At 35.4% G+C, this 21,494-nt stretch overlaps 1 protein-coding gene across 1 annotated transcript in view; it reads left to right on the top strand.

Annotated features, from left to right (window-relative positions):
• Positions 1-21,494, top strand: part of PIEZO2 (piezo type mechanosensitive ion channel component 2) — a 236,754-nt gene that overhangs the window by 36,650 nt on the left and 178,610 nt on the right. The window contains exon 3 of the mRNA XM_042839118.1: positions 14,283-14,408. Coding sequence (XP_042695052.1) covers positions 14,283-14,408 — 126 coding nt within the window. The remainder of the gene's footprint in view (positions 1-14,282; positions 14,409-21,494) is intronic.

Here is a 21,494-nt window from a genome sequence, read left to right as displayed (position 1 = left end):
CAAGGCTGTAAATAAAAATGTTAATTCCTTTTGGGAGTTTCTTTAAAGCACTTTAAAAAATAAATAAAAGTTACTCCTTTTCTGAAGATTCATTACACTTGTCTGGAAAGAGTTCAGTTTTCTGTAACTAAGAAACAGTTGACATATACAGGGAAACGTGGTATAATAATAAAGGAGAATACTTCTTTTCCTTGCCTCTGAGCAGTGCAGAAACCCAAATAGCTGTTCAACTACTGTCATGGCAGGCTGTTGTGCTCCTACTATTTGTGTTGGGTGTCAGCAGAGGGTGGGGGAGTAAAATATCTGCACTGCTTTGCTGGAAGCTTAGCTTGTGTTGGCAGCAGAGCAGATCTCAGCATTCGGGAGGGTGTGTGTGTGCCCCTTGCAAGGTGAAGGAGAAAAGCAGGCTGATGTGACTTGTCTGCCCCAGAGCTGGGCAATGTAGGGCGGCCCATCTCCATTCCTGACCCCTGCAGCAGTGGCCCATGTAATGTGTTTGCAATGGAGTTGATTTTATTTATTCTGTAATACCCCAGCTTTTAGGTGTGAGACAGTGTGAATTTGGAGTGGTGTTAATGTCACTGCGCCTGCAAAAGTGTTCTCAGATATACATTACAGAGAGAGCTATCTATTATGTAGAGAGATCAAATGTTGCCGTGGAGTTATATAAACACAAACATGGTTATATTAGCATAGGTTTGTAAGTCTGCATTACTTACATGTGGCAAAAAGCCCTAAATGTGCTCCAGAGGTTATCCTCAGCAAGTGGCCCTAAACTCCTTGTAGAAACTCTTGCCGTCATCTATTACAGCAACCTTACACTTCTATGAAAATAGTCAATTTGGTGCTGCCTTTAAGTGTCACTAACACCTCAGAGGACATTTGCTAATGCTGCCTGTTCCTGCTGTTCTTTCTTCAACATCTTCTTTCCGTGATTTCATAACATCTCTGAAAAATTCCCAGTGCACTGTTATAAATTTGCATGTTCTTTTTAGAAGGGAGTATGTGCTGCAACAAAATCAATCTTATTTTTTTTTCATGGGGAAATGTTGGTATTTGCAGAAGTGGAAATTCTTCACTTTGCTATGTAGAAAAAAATAAGGAAGAAATAAAATATCTAAGTTTTAGTAGGTTCAAACTAAATAATTATAGTTTTGATTTCCTGAACTGAACAGTGGCATTTCATTCCTCCATCCAAGTGTTGTGAAAGTTATTTTAGCAATTTGAATTTCACCCTGAATTATTAAACATTGGCAATCAAAAATAGATTTAGACTTCGACTTTTGTGAGCTTTGTTTAACGCTGCTTCATTTGAAATATTTTTAGTATGTTGTAGAATAAGAAAAAGTCTGAAGTTATCTGACTGGAAAATAGCTTAGGCTACTGACACTACACTGATACAGATGTGATTTATGCCAGGAGTATGCATTTGTAAGAAATATGGCTTATTTTTGTTTAAGCAGTGGACCCCAGTGTTTTAGTTGGGGTTTTGGAACATAATATCACATACACGTTTCTCCTTTATTATCGCACTTTATTACATTTCAAAAAGATTTTAACTATAGTCCTATGAAATTCTCAGAAGTATGTTTTTTTGGACATTTCATTCTATTACACACTCATTAGCACACTATGTTGGAATCTGAATTGCTTCTTCCTAAGTTATGTAACTCTATTTTAATATTCCAGACTAGTAGCAAAATATTGTATGAAAAAATAGAAAACATTAAATTATTTTAAAAAACAACTTAAATTTAGTCTTATTTTATGTTATGAATGTTAATACGGCACTTAGCTAGATTATATTTATATTCAGTTGTGGTTTTGTTGTAATGTTTTACAAAGCAGAATTTTTGCTTTCCCAGCATCTGTTTTCTGTAATTATTGAAGCACAGGTGTTTTTTTTACAAGGCTGAATCTAGATTAAAAGAATGTATTTTCCATACTGTTGCTTCCCTCTCACTGAGTGAGACTATTAATTACACTGCAAGGATAGTTTTATGTAGCTAGCATAGCTCTTGTATGTTCATGTATATGTGTGCACAAGCACAGTGATAAACTAAAATAAGTCAATTTTTGTCTCCATTACAATTTCAAAACCAAACTTTGCATCTGTTTCATAGCAGTGATTTTGAGGTTATCCAAAGGTATAGACAGATCTATATGCAAGGGGACATGTGGTATATTTCAATTTCTTTCATATTAGAATATATTTGTCATTCACTCCTAATCATAAAAGTCTTGTATTACAGGCAATTTTTTATTATCGTTCTACAGAACAGTCATAGCACTAGTCAAGATATGATTACTGCAGATTAGGCACTGCATTTCATTCAGCAGTCGTATAGCCATATGAACATACAGTCATGTAGAAGTCTTCCACACTTGAATCTCTGGGTTTAACAGATACAAATGAATTTTTCAACTGCTTATCTTCCTAGCCTTGCAAGACAGGAAAATACCATGTTCTTTGCATCCAAACTCAAGTTGCCCTGACTTGCAGTGACTTTTGAAGAGAGTACTTGGACCTTACTATTATTCTTGGTCATTCAACAAAAAGGCACAAAGCACAGGATAGTGGGGTAGAATCATAGAGTTGTAGAATCATACTTCTCTTTTGGGCAGTTCTTTTGTTTAGGGTTAATATTCTGCAATGTTTGATTGTCCTTGATTGTTGTCCAATCTTCTGCGTTATGAAAAATACCAAAGCAGTCTTCAAAAGTAAATTATTTTCTTCTTCCTGCACAGTCTCTGAGAATGATAGAGGTAACTTTTCTACCCCTTTCTCCACATGAAAGCTTGTAGCACACACTTCATGGTAAAGAACTGAGTCATCGCTTTCATTAATTGTGAAGAGCACAGGAATATCATTATCCCTCATATCTTCCATAGTTTCCACACTTTGTTACTCAGCATTCCCATTAGTTTTTCTTCTGAAAAGGAAGCATCAGTAATCACTGAAAAAATTCAGACCGTGAAAACATCTTATTTTGCAGAATGCTTAAACCGTACCCTATGAAACATGATAATTCATATATTACAGTGCATCATCTTATAGACTATTTCCACGTTATTATTTTCTGTAAGTATCATAGAATTGTTTTAGTTGGAATGGACCTTGAAAGGTCATCTAGTCAACTGCTTCTTTGTTCCAAACCTAGATCTCCTATCATAAGAAAAAGTATTTAAAACTGCTCAAGAGACAACCTGTTCTGAAAGGCATCTAAAAGAGGAAATGCAAATACTGCAGTCCTAGCGCTTCTTGCAAGATTTGAGGAGGTTGTTCTCACCGGCCCCGCTATTATGTAGGGGATGATTCCAAATCCTTCTAGCAGAAAGGCACATGTGTGAGAAATCCCAGTGATGTCTCACATTCTGCCCTAGAGGCCTCTTGGATTCTGAGACACTGCTTGGACAACAATTGTACTACATGTGTGCAGAATGTAGATGCCAAATTCAGTTTCAAGTGTTGAAGCAGTTTTACTATGCTTGGCTGCAGGATCCCCACAGTTTTGCCATATGTGGAAGAATGGAACTACTGATCCTCTTATGTCTATCCCATAGGACAAAATGCCAGAAATGCTAGATCTAGATGGACACAAACATTACTAAGCCAATGTCTTGCCATGAGTGCTTGGTTATTCTTAATGGAGAAATGTGTGTATCTTGAAAAACTTCAGTAAAATCCTACAGGGAAAGAGAGAACACAAGTATTTACCTCTGGAGGCTGCAAATACCTTCCTTCAGATAGCTAGTTTTTAATTTGTGTATGAAATAAGTTGGTCTGTGATAAATGCTTGATTCAACATTAAGCAGTCTTCCTTACTGTAGGTTCCAGACATTAGATGTTTTGTGTTTTGTGAGAAGCGATTTATACAGAAGCAAGCAGATAAAACTTACAGTCTTCAAAAGTCTCTGATGTGACAAGAGAACTTCGAAGAGTATTTCAAGAAGTGCAGGTCTGCTGAATGTCTAATGAAATATAAAAATTTTAAAGCACATGTTATTTCTTCCATGCGTACAGCTGCACCTCTGAGGTAAAACAAAAAAAGGAAGAAAGAGAAGAAATCTCCAGTTAGTGAATCCACCAGTTTCCTTTATTCCACTTGTGTTCTTGTGGGACAGAATATATAAAGTTAATAATAATAATAAATAATAATAATGAGAATTAAGAATGCCTTCTCACGTAAACCAATGACCTCTGAGCTCACATTGCCACTTAAGAATGTAATCCAAGGCCTGTGACATATACATTCATGGAAGCATCAGTTTAGTGTCTCAGCAGAAGCTGAATTTTGAATGTAAAGGAGCAAAATGCATGATGAAACAGAAGAATGTTATTATGGTGTATAAAGCCATGATATACTTGTCTTTTGTAGTTGTGATACCTTACTCTAAAGGGGATGTAATATAACTGGAAAAGAGTTCATAGTTGGGTTGATGGGGATAACTGAAGTATATGCAACAGTGTATGAAGAATGGCTGAGTAAACTGAGACTCTAGCTGGGGAAAGATGCAAAATGAAAAATTGAAAGGTACAAAGTAATGCCTCGGATGAAAAGGGTGGGTAGAGAGGAACACTTCACTTTTTCTCATGGTATGAGAACTAGGAAACATGGCATTAAGTAAATAGGAAAATGCTTCAGAAACTCAGTGAGCAACTGGTCTATGGTAATCCCAGCTGAAGAACGTTGTATGTGCTGAAAATCTGCATAGCTCAGAGTGAGGCGAAAGAAGCTCATGAAGCAGAAATTTACCAAACGGATCTGGTTCAACAAATCTGGAAATGGTTAGGGCTTGGAGGGAGTGTTAAACTTCTGGTATGCTTCCCTGGACATTTGCTTGTGGCCGCTTCTGATTACTTTGAATGGACTTTTGGTCTGTACTAACTTAGATAAAGACATTCATAGCTTCTTTTTTATTCACAGTTTCTAATATTTTGACAGTGGACTGTAGGATGACGAAGATTACAGAATAATAATCAATTCCAAAGGGTTTTTTGTTTGTCATCTTGCTCTTTATAGCTTCCTATTCATGAGTTTTGGTTTAATCAGTAGTTGAATTTCTTCCAACTGCTTAAAAATAATTCTAAAAATTTTTTTCTCTTTCTCTCTCTCTCTTTTTTTTTCTTTTTTTTTTTTTGATCTGGTGGCTGGTCTTGGACTTATTAAATTCAAATCTCTTTTTAAAGCCTTCAATTTAAGATGGAAATTCAAAAACAATCAGTACTTTTTTTCATCCTTAATTTGTGTACTAGAATGCAACTCTTAGCCTTTTCTTACTTGTATACCTTCCATCAACCATTCTTTTTGTTCGTAGAGGCAATTTAAGATATTAGAATCGATAATTAACATGAATTCATGAGTAGCATTTAGGATTTCAGCATTTCACTGAGTTCTACTCATCCTTAGTCTAAGCCTTTTCTGCAGTATTAAGAGATATTGGGATTTCCTCTCCTGAAAAATCAGATGTTTCTGCAATCGTAGAAGACTTCCTCAATCCTCAGATTTTGTATGTATTTATTGAGTGAACCATAAAATAAGGTTGGAAGGAACCTTAAAGATCATAATATTTTAGATTCATTCCATTCCACATATAATATGATTATTAGACAGAATGTAACAGAGAGGAATAATTCTGTCATTAATAAGGAAAAAAAAAATACTTCTGTTCTGAACCTATTGCAACTGAGCTGGATGGCAAATAATCAGCAAGAGCTGGTATGTCCCAAGATGACATCACTTCTGTTCCCATGGTGATTCATTTCCTCTTAAGAGCCATTGATAGAAATTTGTTCTTCAGAAATAAAGCTCAGAAGCTTATTGAAAACCAACTTTACTATTTCATCTAAAATATCATTCTCTACATGTCCTTTGGTTTCTTCAAAGATTTCTAAGATCTTCTAGGCATTACAGTCTTCTAGTTACCTGGACTCCTCTTCAGTGCCTAATCCTTTCAGTCTAATCTATGTTCAAGTTTTCATCAATTTCCCAAGTGTTCAAGTCAGATATACTAGTTTGCAGTTCTTCAATTTTTTCCAATCCACTATTCCACAGAATTATATAGAATTCACAATCTAATTTCCTGAGAAGTTTTTGCAGAGAAATTGAAAGATCAATATATTTTAACTTGTGGGCCCTTTATTGAATTAGAAGCTGTATTGTTTTATTCTAGAAATTAACTAATGCAAATTCTTAAGAAAGATGGTAGACCATATGCAAGACTTCTGACTGAGCCAAGAGAACATCTTGAGCCTCTTGGGAGTTTTGCAAAGAGTAGAAATTTGTAGCACAGCTTCCACTGAGTTCAGCACTTAGTACTTTGTGACGACATCATCTGTTAGGATTTAGTAGCTATATTAGACTTATTTACACAACCTTCTAGCCTTCCCTTCTCACTGTGGTTTGCATCAAATTGTTTGCTGCTTATTAACACGTGGTTAGGCATTTAATAGAAGAAGAGTTATTTACCTCTCAGTAAGTACTGATTTTTTTCATACTGTATTTAACTGTAACTGTAGCAAATGTCCTGCTGTTATTACCCATTACTTTGGAGTTGTTTGGACTCTTTGTTGCTAGAGGAACTGAATTCCAGTTAGAGTTACCTGTTTCTTATGACCATTTTATATATATATATATATAAGTACATTGTAAGCACTGCATCTGACAGATAGTAATGACTTAATTTGAATTCAAAATAAATATTGTCTGCATTACCAAACCTGGAGATTCAGGTTCCTCATGGGAAGCAGCTGGAACTGTGTTTTAAAACCTAAAATACTCCTGTAGAAGAACAGCTCTGCCTTAAAATTGCTCAGTGTTCATATGCACTAGTATCTGAGATGATATTTATTTCCTGTGTTTAACTTGGTACCGTCACTTGTCAAATTGGGAAGCAGACATCAAGTAGCCATTGTTTGCTTTGAAAACATATGAGGATCATCTGGAAAAAAATGAATGGTTAAGTTCTGAGTCTTTTCTGACAAATATTTTGTTAACAAAATGGGTAAATTGCCTGTGTAAACTTGCTGGTCAGAGATTATAACCAGCTTGAACGATGGTATTGTGTATTGATTCAGAGGATACAGCTCAGTTCTAGAAGTATTTTGGGCATGAAAACTTCTAGGAAAAACAGGAAATACTGCAAGAAGCTGGAGTAAGTAGGCATTTATTATCTCATGCAACACTTTTTATATTTTAAATTCTAAATCATCTTCATAATCTTTATTTTTTTAATTACACAGCATTTTTTATTGTGTTTACCCATGTCTGTTTGGCATTCATGCAAATGTCAGTGACCATTTCTAAACTGACTTTTTTGTCCTTCCTAGAGCTCTGTAGTTACTAAAAGAGAAAAATGGAAGGAAATACGTGAGGATATACAAGAATCTTAAAGGAATCAGCTTTTTACATGCAGAAAATCAGAACTGGTTGTCTTTGTTTTACTTTAAAAAGCAATGTAGAATTTTTAGATAGTTACATATTTTGTGATAAACTGTTACAAATTGCTGTGTTTTTATGATAATCTAATAGAGTCATTTTAAATGCAAAGGAACATATTATAGTACAAATTTTACTTTGGACACAGTAATCCTGATTTTTAAAAGATTATTAGAAAAGTTTTCTATTACATTAGACAGAGCTGTGGATTGCAATACTGAGCTTAATGGGCACATTCAGAAAAGCGTGGATAAAATTTGATATGTTGGGAAACTTGCTTGAAATTCTGAGTCTGAAATCTTGTACTCCTCTGGTCAACGTTTCACTGTGGCTACTTGAGCAGGTATTTTTAAAAACAGCTAAAAATAATGGCATGAAATCTTGAGCAGCTGCTTGTGGGTACACATTTTAAGTTTTGGACCTGGATAGGTACGAAATGGATTGTGGCGTTAGTTAATTGCTCTCTTTTTTTGTTTTCCTACTGGGAATACAGTGAGTGAACCAAATGGTTTTGTTTTCTTGTGGTGATGTCTGCCCACTGTTTAAGGCTCTAGTAAGACCAAACTCTTTGCTACGTGATGCTGAAATGTAAGATACTCATTGGAAAAAAAAAATATATATATATATTTGTTTTATTAAGCTAAATCTAGACGTACTGATTATGCTTGCTGTGCAGTGAAAGAATGACACCACCTTCTCTATTTACAAAGAATGTCTGAGATTTAGTGAAGAGGAGCCAATATGCAGTTGCTTTACTTGGTGATCAGTGACTTATAATTGCAAATGGTACTGCGTACAAGGCATGTCATTGTCATATTATAATATTTTATTCTTAGTATAGTTATTCCAAGCAATTGCCTTCCTTTCTTCTGTCTCCATACATTTGCCCCATTGTGTTTCAGCAATCAAAAGGCCAAAACTTTACAGCGGTGGTATTAACACAATTTTTGTTCCTTTATCTACTTAAAATATAGCAATTACAGGTTATTGAGCAGCCTTTTGAAGTGAGGAAAGCATCCATGGATATTTTTCTGTCAAACATTACAACATCTCTGAATGCTGGATTCATGAAGACCTGTTACAACCCAACCATCAATACACAAGTCCTTCTGTAGGGCTGAGTATCATTGTGCTGTCCCCTGAAGCATAGCTGTGCTATGTATGTAGGAATACTATGAATACTTTATGTCTAGGGAAGATGGCATAATAACGTAACTGATAATGGCAAAAACATAGCATAGTTTTAAGAGAATCTGAAACTGTGAAGCACTGTCTCTGTGTACCTCCAAAAGTGCATGGGGGTGAGAAGAACTGAAAGCAGTGAGGCTATGCTTACCTTCTCCACACAGACATAAGTACGTGTTGTAGTTGTAAGGAAACGGGGAAAATTAGCTTCTGTAGAGCACTGATTTGAACAGTGGATATCTAAAACAGCTTCATTTCTCTGACTTGCCAGCTGTGTGCTCTAAGGCATAGCCACATAAATTGTCAATATTCTAGCAGTAAAGCAGTCAAGCAAACCTATTTTATGAACCTTTTATGCAGCAATGAGAGCCCTTTACTCCCAGCTTATATGATTGAAGATAAGTACATGCTTAAATGCATTCTCGATCCGGGTTAATCTGCTCTGTATCCTGCAAGTTTAACCGAGTAGTCAACTCTGAAAATCTCAGCTGTATCTATAGCTTGCATTTGAGCTCTTTCTTTGCCTTTCCTGGTCATCAGTCCTGCTGTCTAGAGTGTCAGTTAGTGCACAATAGCCCTTATGAATACAGGAGAGGGGTCTGGCTTATGTTCTCCAGTGTACCTGACTGAGTGTATGGAAATGCACAGCTTTTCCTGACAAATGAAAGATAGGTATGTCACCACTTTTTTTTATTGCTTTTAAACTTTCATCAGTGTATGCTTAAATTTGTGAATTTGACATTTGACACTTGTGGCTAAAGTGGCAGATGTTCATGAGGATCTGGGTGATGACATTTTTCTGAAGATTAGATGGAACTAACTGTAAGTTTTTATCACTTCTGAGACATTGCACAAGCCTCAAATCAGGACTCTTAGCATTCATTTATCTCAGTAAGTAAGTCATGGTATCTTGATGTATCTTGATGATTTTTTTTTTTAAAAAAAAATAGTTGATCAAACACTGAATTTGTTTTACTTGAGAAATTATGATATTTTGATTTTTTGTTCCTGTGGATCATGTTACCCCCAACCTTTCAGGTTTGTCCATGGGACAGAAATTGTATTATCTTTCCACTCCCAATTGCCCCTGATCATACCGTAGATGGTGTTGATAGACTCATACTTGGAGCCATGGAGTAGGTGATTAGAGAGATTAGAGTTTCTAGACTCTGATTTCATTTAGCTCTGAGGTGGTTCTATGGCTCCTGACAGAAAATCAAGAAGTTTTCAAATTACAAGCTGAAACAAATTCTGTGGGACTGACCCTGTCCGTGCCACAGAACAAATTTTCTGCAGCCAAAACTGTGGTTGAGAGATGCTTAGTTTTATGTTTATCATTTACTGATGAAAGGGTTTATGAAAGAAAAGATGAATCCTGAGTGTCTGTAATAGAGTATCTTTATTAACTGAAATGTCAGTAGTTCAGAAGATAAGTGTCCATTAATATTTATCACTCACTGTGTGCTATCAAAGATCATGTGAAAAATGACTTGTACTTTGGTATTTCATCTGCTGTGAGCGGCATAAAAAGTGTTTTGTTAAAAAAAATGTCCAAGCAAAACTGTTGAAGCAGAATTGAGAGTGTAGCAGCAGTTCAGGGTGCAATGTAAAACCCAACTGACTTGAGAAAGTTTGACACTAAGGTTATAGTTAAACCACAAGCTTAGTGCAGGGAAAGTACATACTTTCCCTTTGAACTTATCACTTTCTGCATATAGGTGCATAGTAGTACTTGCAAAAAAAGTCAGGATAGAGATGCACGCAGTTTTTTTGTGGTGCCCCACCTAATGGATGAGAGAAACAAAAAGCTTTGTAGAATGAAAGTGCACTTTGCAAACAAATGAAGAGCTTTCCACTATGATAGGCTCTTCACAACAGCATGAGACTCCTGGTCAGATTCTGTAGTAAAAGCTAATATATTTGATTCTTAAGTGGTTCTCAGTGACAATTGATCAGTTTTCCATGTCCTTTTTAGCACACCCTTTTGGAATAAGTTCTTAGGAAATTCAACATATTAAGCAGTAATAATTCTGTCATACTTTGTTATTTTAGACAAAAGGAGTAGCAGAAAAAGATCACAGGACTTCCTATCTAAACATTATCATTCTATTTTTCCACACTGGATACATGGTGGAGGCTCCATCTTTTCAAACAATCGTGATGCAAGCAGAGAAGAAATGCATGTGTTTGTTGACAGCAGCAGTCCCAGTTGGGCACATTCAAACAGTTAGTTGTACTAAGGTTGCATGCCTGTGGCTGAGGGCACATGCCATCACTAATCCAGCTCTTGGCTGCATTACTTTTCGAAAATAAAAAATGGATTCCTCTGCTACGTTTGAAAAGCTTTTGGCCTTCTTGAATCCTGTTTAATGTTGCAGTCAGGCTAGCTAGAAGAAGGTCAATAAGGCCTTTGCATCCTGACCACCTTCTTGCTGGGCTGACTGGAAGACAGAAGAGACTTTTGGAAGGACTGAGAGTCTGGAAGCATGTTTCTTGTGTTTCTGAAGTGCACTGGAGGATATTTCTGAAGTGAGGTATAGGTCCTACAGGGTACCAGGAGGAACAGCACACTACACCTGAAAGCACATTCATTTTTTTAATCATTCAGACAAGTTCTGGGGCATACTCTGCTCATTCACCCTGGTTGGAGCAGGTGGAGCCATACCAGTGTGAGTAAAATCATAACCCAATTTTAAAGCTACAAATACAGGTGTTTTGTGAGAATGTTCTTCCTATAAGTCTTTATGAACATATATGAGTCTATACATCTAAAACAAAAGGGAAGCAATCAGAGTAGCATTTTGATTTCCAGTGTAAACTGAGATTTTTTTTTCCTCTTTCCTTTCCACACAGTCCTATACATATACAGTAATTTTTTTTTCCTTTGTGTAGTTCAGAACTGAGTTTTCAGTAGAATGAAAGAATATGGAAGTAAAAAATACAGACTAATGGGTTTATCCAAAACCCACTATAAATTGAAACTCATCCTTTGTCCAAATCTGTCACTTCATCCTTGGCATAAATTACATATCCAATAATTCACTGATTTTTTTAGCACTCTGATTTCTCCCAAGTTGTTGATGTCTCTCTAAAAGTGGCATAGTATTTCTTATTCTCCAGAAACTTCTGTTTTCTGCTGTCACAGCTGAATGTGACAGGGAATGCAAAGGGCTGCTGCTTGGTATGGTCTTATGGTGGTCCTGTCCCACTGATGGTCATGAAGAGAACAGCCCTCGAGGAATGTTATAGTGTGTACTGAACATGCCTAGCATCCTTCCAGCAGTGTATTTCCTCTGCCATATTTACTATCAAGCTGAGTCTTCATTTGTTATCAGAAGTGTTAATTATCCTTTAAAAATATTCCTTGACTTTGTGCAGACGTTTTCCTGACATTTCAGCATTTCAAGGAATGCTTTTTTCAACATTTTTCACGGTTCCTAAAAGCAGGACAATCACAAAGTTCGTTGTTAAATGCTTTGTTCAATCTACAAGTGTGTTTGAAGAGAAATGCTGGGTACATATAGTCAGTGTTGTCAAATAGTTTATCGTCAGCTTGAAAATAAAAAAATTATATATATATAAATATAATGTACATGTAAGAGTATGCAGCCTGGGATCTGGTAATACAGGAAGAACAACTGAATACTGAGAGTTGCCAGTCATTGTATTTCATTACATATGACAGCACACTTAAAAACTGATGTAATAATATGTAGATTGTCGTATATTCACTCTTCAAGACTTCGAATACATGAGATATTTTGCTACTTATGCATTCATACTCTTTGGAAATTCTTGTCCTAATCCAGGTGGACAACTTCTGTACACATAGAACAAAAAATGATCTCTGACATAAAGAACTTAAACTTTACTCTATTCTGTAATGCTCTGCAGCCTGGATTGTCTCGTACCTGGGAACTCTGTTGTCTGACCAATCACTGGAAATGAGTGAATAACTCACGCAAAGCGTGTAGTTAGTAAATATAACTTCCTTTTCAGATTTCAGAATTTCATACTTAAGCTTGCCGTTTCCACTTTGTTTGAATTATTTAAACTCATTATTTTTTTTAAAGGAAGATCATCACAGGCATTTGGTAATAAAAATTTGCACTGTCGAGATAGCAAACATATAACAAAAGCTTGAGTCTGATGGAATGAGTTATAACTTTTTCTAAATCTACAAAACCATATTTATCTGATTCTTTACATTTAAGCTATGGTTTGGGCCACTGATCATATGCCTGAAATGTCTCATCCTGATGGCTATGCTGCTCTCTCAGTGCCCAGCTCAAAGGAACAGGGAAGGATAGAAATAGGGGCTCAGTTGCTGAGATGAGGGCAAGGAGTTCACTCACCAATTAACATCATGGGCAAAACAGACTCAGCATAGAGAGATTAAAGTAATTTATTGCCTATTACTAACAGACAAGAGCAGTGAGAAACTAGAAGCAAATAAAAAAATACAGTATGACACAGTTGACTCCCTGTCATGCAGCTGTTGAAATTATCAGCTCAATGATCCAGTCTGAACTAAAGCATAGGTCAGTCTTAGTCATCGCTTTCTTTCTAGAAGTTGCTAGCCATAGGCTCACTCAGAGTAAGTATAAAGGAAACAGGATGCATGTAAGGTGAACATTTCCCAAGTATAATCTGCTGGTTCTGCCCCCCATTGCCTTGGTTTCATTTATAAAGCCATATAAGAATTGGAGCAGTTTAGTTTTTCAATCTGTAAATTTGTAAAATGACCTTTAAATGCATGATGTAGGTGGTACAAAATCTAGGTATAAAGTACTTTAGAAATAGAATTTTGTTGTAGGTAGGTCAAGTGGGGTGATATGTAATGTTGTCTTTTATCAGCAATACAGCTTATTGTTAATGTTGCATATTTTCTGAAATACTAATGGTTTACTTTATTTATTCATCCCTTGAAAATTTGGCTGCCCGTGATTAAGCTGAGTGTTTCCTAGAGGATTTATAAGGCATTTTCAAAGTCTCCATCAAGCACTTGATATTGGCTTTTGGCTATAGATATCCGGTAAATCATAGAGGAGCTAAACCCAAGTGTATTTGGCACAACATTCTTCAGTGTGTACTGCAAATAATTTTCAAAAAAAATCTACTACAAGAAGAGAAAGAGAGCAGTCTATACAAAGCAAAGCATCCATTTGGAAGTTTGTCTCTATTTTTGAGCTAAACTGAGGTTCCCGAGTTGTTATTCCTTCTTCTACATCATTTGTTTTGGAAATTGTAATTAGATTAATAGCCTTTGATTTTTCTCAATATTGGAACTATTGTACATATTTTGTATCAGGTAACATGGAGCATAATGATATTATTTGTAGTGTTAAAAATTGCTACTTGAAGACTAAATAATTTTTTTTATTTTAATGGATGAGTTGAAGGAAATATCAAAAACAACAATCAGTGGGTTTTGTAGTTAAAGAATACTCGAAGATGCATTTATGTAACTTTGCTTTTAGCTATGGTGCTGTCCATTGAGGGTCAGTCAAGAGTAAGGTAGAAATAACTTGCAGAATGTCCTTGGTCAGAATTTTTTTTTTTTTTTTTAAATTACTGAAAACCTTTAAGCATTGCTTAGAAATTCATCAACTACATCTGTAACTACATATATATCTATATGTGTATTTTGTCTTCTAGGGCATACAGGACGATTATTAAAATCTCTGTGTTTCACCAGTCTATCATTTCTGCTGCTGCACATCATCTTTCAGATTACAATAAACAGTCTTGAAGCTGGAAGAACTATTGAACCTGGTTTTAACTGTAAGTAAAACCTTTTAGCTTTTATTAGCATTTTAAGTGTGCAGATGCTTCAGTGGTTTGAAGGGTGAAGGAAGGCTCATGGGAAGACACTTACCATCGTGCTTTTATGAAATTTTCTTCATCTTTCTTGTTTACTTAATAATTTCTGTGACTAGGGCAAAAATTCTAGAGTGGTTTAAGAAATTAAGTGTGTTAACTGTTGTTCCCACTAGATGAATGTTCTCTTTTGGTTTAGCAATTATTACTTTTAGGCTTTCTCGAAATTCTCTCAGAACCTGAGGTAGCTGAACCGTTATCTTCGTACTTAATAATTCACTGTACTAAAATAAAGTGAGAAATAGTAATTTAAAAACCCTCTGCCCATATATTATGCTTCCGTTGGATGGAACTCTGTTGAGCGGTTTGTTTAATTAAAAGTTAAATCTTGACCTCGAGATTTGTTTTTAAACAGTATTTCCTTTTTCTTGCCTGTGTCATACGGGCAGAAGGGCTTTCAGATTTTATTTATACGTAAACTCTACTTATAAATATATTGCATGGCATTTTACATCTTCCTCTCTCAGGAAATGTTCTTCAATAATTCAGAAGCCGAAGGTACTTTATTGTGTAGAAATTAATTACAATATCTATCCACTGATTTGGATATGTAACCTCCAGGTAGAAGCTATTTGTACTTGTCTTGCAGTGCTTATGATTAACATTTGAAACTGTCAACTTGCCCTTGATAAACGTCAATTTAATTTATCTCAGAGTAGGCTGCTGCCACTTGGGTAAACAGTTATGCTACAGTTAAACACAAGAAACGTTATGTGAAGTAAAGTATTTGACTTAAAGCAACAAAATCGTAAGGAAACTTGGAGTGTGCATTACAATTTTGCTTTTAGCTGAAACCATTTCTTGAAGTAAAAGGCATAACTGTGTTACATCATTCTTAACAGGAAGGTTACGGGCTTTGTCAGTTCACATCAGAGATTCAGAGTCAAAAAGTATATTTTTTTTTTTTCAGAAATGCGTAGTATTGATAGAGTGAACCAGATGAGTTGATTTCCCACGTCTGACCATCTAATGGCAAAAATATATTCTTTCTACCTAAATTATAGTAACTGTATCAGTGTTAGAAGATGTTTGTATGGGTAGAGAGTTCCTAATCATCCAAGATGGAGATGCAACCACATCACTTTTTCTTTGTCCTGTAGTGGGAACTGGGTTCTACAATGGAATGCAATTTAAAGGATTACTTTATTCTCAAAAGTTCACTCCTGCAGGAAGGAAGGAGAGGACATTTCTATTTCTATCTGCGATTAATATTGCTAAATTCAACAGCTTTTCTTCTAGATGCTATAATAATTACTTCCTTGCTATTTCAAGCAGTACAATTCCTGTACAGCAGGAATTTCCTTCCTGCTTTAAATATTTCTGCCAGCCTCTCCTGCAGTAGCGGCACCAGAACATTTAAGTGGGAGCAACCTCACAGAACAATGAGTATGGATGTAGTAGTAAACTGAAGGTGCCATGGGCTGCTCTCTAGCACTGAGACCAGTTGGCATGAAATGACCTACATCCTATTGTGCTAGGAGTGGTACTTGTCACATGTAAACTCCCAAACAGTGACTGACTTGTTTGAGAGAAAAACTGGCTGACAGAAATTGTTCTAGAGATTGTTTTAACAGTCCAGTCATCCAAAAAATCAGTTGAATTTCGGTGCCTGAATATGTTTGCAGAGTGAACTGGCACCATTTTGTTTAGCGGTATGGCTATAGTCGGTCAGCTTCGGATGAAGCCAATGAAGAAGGGAACGTGGTACTGGATCTCCAAGGGGCAGAGGAGATATAAGGACTGTTGTGGAAGAAAGAGACAGAAAATGCCAAGCTCCTTGTTAGATCAGTTGATAGCATAAGTTATTGTTAAGTGGCACCGGAGGGTATGTGGTACTGTGAAGGTGTGGAAAAGACAAAACACCCACTTCAGAAAGTGTTTGGTAGCATTTTAGCTTGTAGTTATTTGGTGACAACAGCCTTACTATATTTCCTGTTCCCTAGCTATATGAATAATGCTCTGCAAAATTGACTACAGCAGTGTGCTAAGCCACAGCTGGAGAAATGACAGCATCGTGCCCATAGCATCTGCACAATGTTATGATCTCTGCCTGTTAGAGTTAGCTGTTAATGTTTATTCAACTCTTTTCACTCAATAAGTGCAGAAGTGTGGACTTGGAGACTGGAGTTTTCTGTTTCCCTATCCAGACCAGGACAACTGCTATGAAACAGTTTTTACAGCTGTTTGTTTAGTTCCTAAGCCCTGTATGCCTTTCTGGCAACATTATATAGTCTCTTCTAATGCTTATCATTATAGAATTTTTTACCCCCTTAGTAAAAATGTCTTATCCATCACCTTCAATGTACTGTGGAAACGAAGGATAAATTTCCATTTCTCCTTATGGTTCCTGTTAAGTATTTGAAGTCGTGTCTGTTGTGTATACCCCTTTCATTCTCATCTTTTCGTAGAACTTCAGTCCCTCTAAACCTTCTTCATAGGTTATGTTTTACTTGTTGGTCTACCTCTGTTTGCTCCGTGTGATCTACGTACTTCTTGAAGTCCGGTGCCCAAAGCAAGGCACTAATTTCACAGAGTACACGCTGAATATAAAATTGCCCATATGTATGTGACCGATGCTTCCTGTTTATATGTTACTACATGGTAGTTTACTTATTCATTTATTTATTTGCAAGAGTGGCGGTGTCTCACACTTTATTTTTAATGCATTATAATGGAAAAATCCTTTTCTGCAAAACAGATATATATATTTTTCCTTATCTTATTCATATAAGCACTTCATATATGTATGCTTACCCATACTTTTCCAGGATGCTTTCATTTATCAAGACTCTTCTGAATTCTGTCTTCTGATTTATTCATCACCCCTCGTTAAGGGGACATCGGCAAAAACCACTGGGGCATTTTTGGTTATATTACTTTTGATTTTTATTTTTTTCTTTACATTTAATCTTTGTTTTGATTTTGCTGGAACTTTAAATATATTGCTCTCGTGTATATGAAGGGGAAATAATTAGTGCAAAAGTAGACCAGGACTTTTGGTGTAATACTTTCTGCGCTGGGTAAAAGAACAAGGAAGGAGTGAAAAAGATGTAAACACAGAAAGGAGAAAAAAAAAATCCCATCTTTTAATTATTTTGCTTTATTTTTAATTGATCCAGTAATAAAGTCTGTGAGATTTTAATATGTTCCTACAGTGACTTTTTGCTCTCCAGACTTTCTGATGCAGAGAAGTTAAAGCTGATTCCATCATTTTAGTGCCCGAAATTAATGAATTAATGTTTAAATTAAATTGTTTTTCTTTTCTTTAAAATTTGTTGCATTATGTAGTTAATCTAATACCTGGTAGTTCAAGAAACTGGAGAGAGAAGAGTCTCCCTTTATCTCCAAATCTGTAGTTTGTCTGAGTGTACTCAAATGCCAACTTCTGAATCAAAATGTAATTTCTATTTTAAGTTTATCTTTTCAAACTGCTGTATTATACCTTCTGAAAGTATTTTCATTTTGGTAATAGAAACACTTGAAAAATGTTTCAATTAGGGTCATAACACAGATTATCCCCTCTTAAATCTTACACAGTTAAATTTTCATTTTGGAAATTAAGGACAACCATCCTTAATAATCTTTTATTGCCACTTTATTATTCCTTTATTATGTATCACTACCACTGTAATAATCTTTTACATCTACAAACAGATTAATTTGGGCCATCTCTAAGAGCAAAGTAGAAAGAATTTTTGATGGATTGTAAAATATTGTGCTCTTATCTTGGAGTTACTGAAAATGAGCTGATAGTGTTTAAAATAAGTAGGTCTCAGAATGTTTGGTTTCTTCAGCTTCTTTTTTCATCCATTTTCTCTTTTGGAGCCTATACACCTTCTCTCTCAGGCTGGCTTCAAAAATGTTTGTAAGCTATATAGTGGATGTATACTGGTGGGTTGATAGAGGTGTTTAAAAATGTTCAGCTAAATGTGGGTTTGGAGGGGGTTATTTATTTATTTATTTTGTTTAGTTTTTTTTTTTTTTCAGGATCTTCTGAGTATTACTTAGCACTAATTGCTGCTAGGAATCCTCGTTTATCTTAGTAAAACATTTCTAGTTAGTTACAGCTGCACTGTTTAGAACTAACATTAAATCAGAGTTCGTATAGTAGAGAAGGAAAACAATAAATACAGCAAATGTGAGCTGTGGTAAACTTTAGCAACTGAGAGCAATGTGATCAGTCTTGTTTCAGTGATATTTCCATATCCAGAATCAGATTTTGAGATGTGGTAGTATTCATGATGTAATACATAGAATTTCATTATTAAATTTTTACTTCTGGTGGAATAGATTTCGGGCAATTTGATAAAGCAATGTCGGTTGTATACAGAATCTGTGAGATAGGAAATGGAAAATAAGGTCACAATGTCACATAGAGTCTCATTCTTGAGTAAGCAAGCTATAGTCTTTTCTTAGGACTATATTTAAACAATTTTTAAAATGACATTTCCACCAGCAGCAGTAGTGTTTTCTATGATGTTTATTTTAAACTTTCAGTAGATGAGTGCAAATATTTCTTGCTATACTACTCCTCCAAGTGTCATTTTCCTGTGCTTAATACTAAGTGAAAACATGGCAATTTATTTTTCTCTCATTTGTAATAGTATACATTCATTTTTTATTTTCTGCTGACTGTTCCATCTCTTGCTGTTGAAGTCTATAGTTCAATCTTCTGAAATGCTTATTCTTTCAAAACGGTTTTTTGGTTTTGTTTTTTTTTTTTTTTTTTTTTACTACTTAAAACACTAGTCCTTAGAGATACAAATAAAAATTGTATTTTCTATCTGTTGTATTTTTAATAGACTTTAATTTTGGATTCAGTGTTTGTTAGAATACCAAATGGTCATTCACAGCAATTCTGGCTATTTTTATTTTACATCAAATACTAGAACTACTGGATCTCTAATTAATAACTAGAAACCATTTTTTACAACTGTATACAGTTCGGAAGTTTTATCCACAGAATGGTTATGTGGAATGAGAAGGAGAATAGACTGAAATAGACTTAAAGCTTTCCTAGATAGCTTCTCTTTCACATTATGGGAACTAAATTCAGATAATTCCCTGTCCCCAACATATCAAACAAATGCATTGCCACCATTCTGAAATTGTAATAACCTTCTGCTTTATATGTATTTGAATGATTTATTGGCCAAATGACCATCCTGTGGTCATTAATATCAGTGTGTCTCTTTGGCTTTGGGTTATGTTAGGAAGCAGTGATATCCAGTACAAGCAAATTACTGAAAACTGAAATCCAGGATTGCAGTTGATCTTCCACAGGAGTGAGTTCCAAGTACTTTTTCGTAGGTACCTAGTGAGATTTCGTACTTTTGTATCCTGAAAAGCTACTAGATTGTGTTTGTGTGGTATCAGCATGAGGGGCAGGAAGAGAAAATTTGGGGTTTTCTTTGTTAGTACAAACAAAAATGCAGTCTTGAAATTGGCACTAGATTTTTCAGGCAATGAGAAATTCTAATTTTTTTTTTCAACCTGTTCCTAAACGACGAAAGAATCCATTAAACAAATATTCTGAAATTTTTCTACGAATAGCTTGCATAGCTTGGGAGACTTTCATTTCAATCACACAACTTCGTGTGAAATGGAATCAGTTCACGTGGCACAAAGACAATTTGTGAGTTTACATATACAATTAGAAGCAATATCTTGCCATTAGTTTTATTTTGATGAAACTGCATTGCTAATTGATTCCTTTGCCTGGAACTAATGGAAGTTTAACTAAAACTTACATTAGCAATAAGGTGCTAAATAATTGTATGGAAGATTCTGTTTTCTGTAGACTTTCCGTTTTGGTATTTTTTATTAAACACACAGACAAGAATTTATGAAATGAACTCTTCATAACTCTTCTAAATGACTCTTCATTGTGGAGATTTTTATTTTGAACTTGACACTGTCTGAGCCTGTGGCATCTATTATAGCAGTTACGGTGTGAACTGAATATGTAATGCTAGATGTTTGGCTAAATCACTTCCAAGGTGGCGTGGTGGTGTTTTCAGTGGGAACCAAATTTACATGAGCATATTATAATAGAATAGAGTTTGTATGAGTTCTGAAAGTTCTCTGGCATCCATGTATGACTGACCACTAAATCCCATAATATGAATGTGGAATTTTAGTGGAATTCAGATATCCACCCATTTCTGAAGTTCTGAGCTACAGACTTTACTGAAGATTAAATCAGCACAGATGGTTAATTACTTGAAATTTTATTTTCAGATTTTATGAGAGTTCAGGTACTTAATGTGTTTTGGCTTTGTGGTATATCTACACCAAGCTATATGAAGCTTCATTCACGGTAAGATACTGCAAGCTGAGCACAAGATAAGCTGAAAATATTCGTGAATGACCAGTTAATACAATTTCATTTCAAAAATGAAAGGGAACTGTGAAAGCTACTGTTCTCTAGTAACTGTTATTCTATGGATTTGTCCTTCTTAGCCCAAGCAATAAGACTGACTCTTTGGGATACTTCCCTTTGCCTGGTGCCATGTGGATTGAAAAATCCTTGCCGTGGTTTAGCATGTAAACACATGTGAAAAAGGACTTCTGTTCTATGGTTAGTACTGTATGGATGTCAGTGAGAGACAGCTTCGTGGCCTAAGCTTTATGGAGATATCACAGTTTAAAGAGTAATGACTTATGGTTTTCTTCAGAACATCCCTCATCTCAGCAGCTATTCCTGTAGAACAATGAGCTTAAAAGCTATTAATGACCATTTATCCAAATCTCCAGTGAGACAGAAAATTCTGGAGAGATTAGCACAGATAGTGCAAAAGTGTGCTGTCTGTAGAGTTTACACTGCTTCACATGTCAAATACGTAGGTTGCTCCAAAAGTAATGCCTCATATTTATTTCCTCAGAAATAATGCTTTCATAGAGCAAATTCTCACTGCAAAATTCAATTTTTCAACACAATCACCACCATTACCTATGCTTTTTTTTTTTTTTTTTTTTTTTTTTTTTTTT

The sequence above is a fragment of the Centrocercus urophasianus genome, unplaced genomic scaffold (genome assembly GCF_019232065.1).
Source record: "Centrocercus urophasianus isolate 14NV4802_14NV808 unplaced genomic scaffold, USGS_Curo_1.0 seq_11, whole genome shotgun sequence".
NCBI lineage: Eukaryota > Metazoa > Chordata > Aves > Galliformes > Phasianidae > Centrocercus > Centrocercus urophasianus.
Note: the sequence above shows the minus strand (reverse complement) of the source record. Positions and strands in the feature narration are given on the sequence as shown.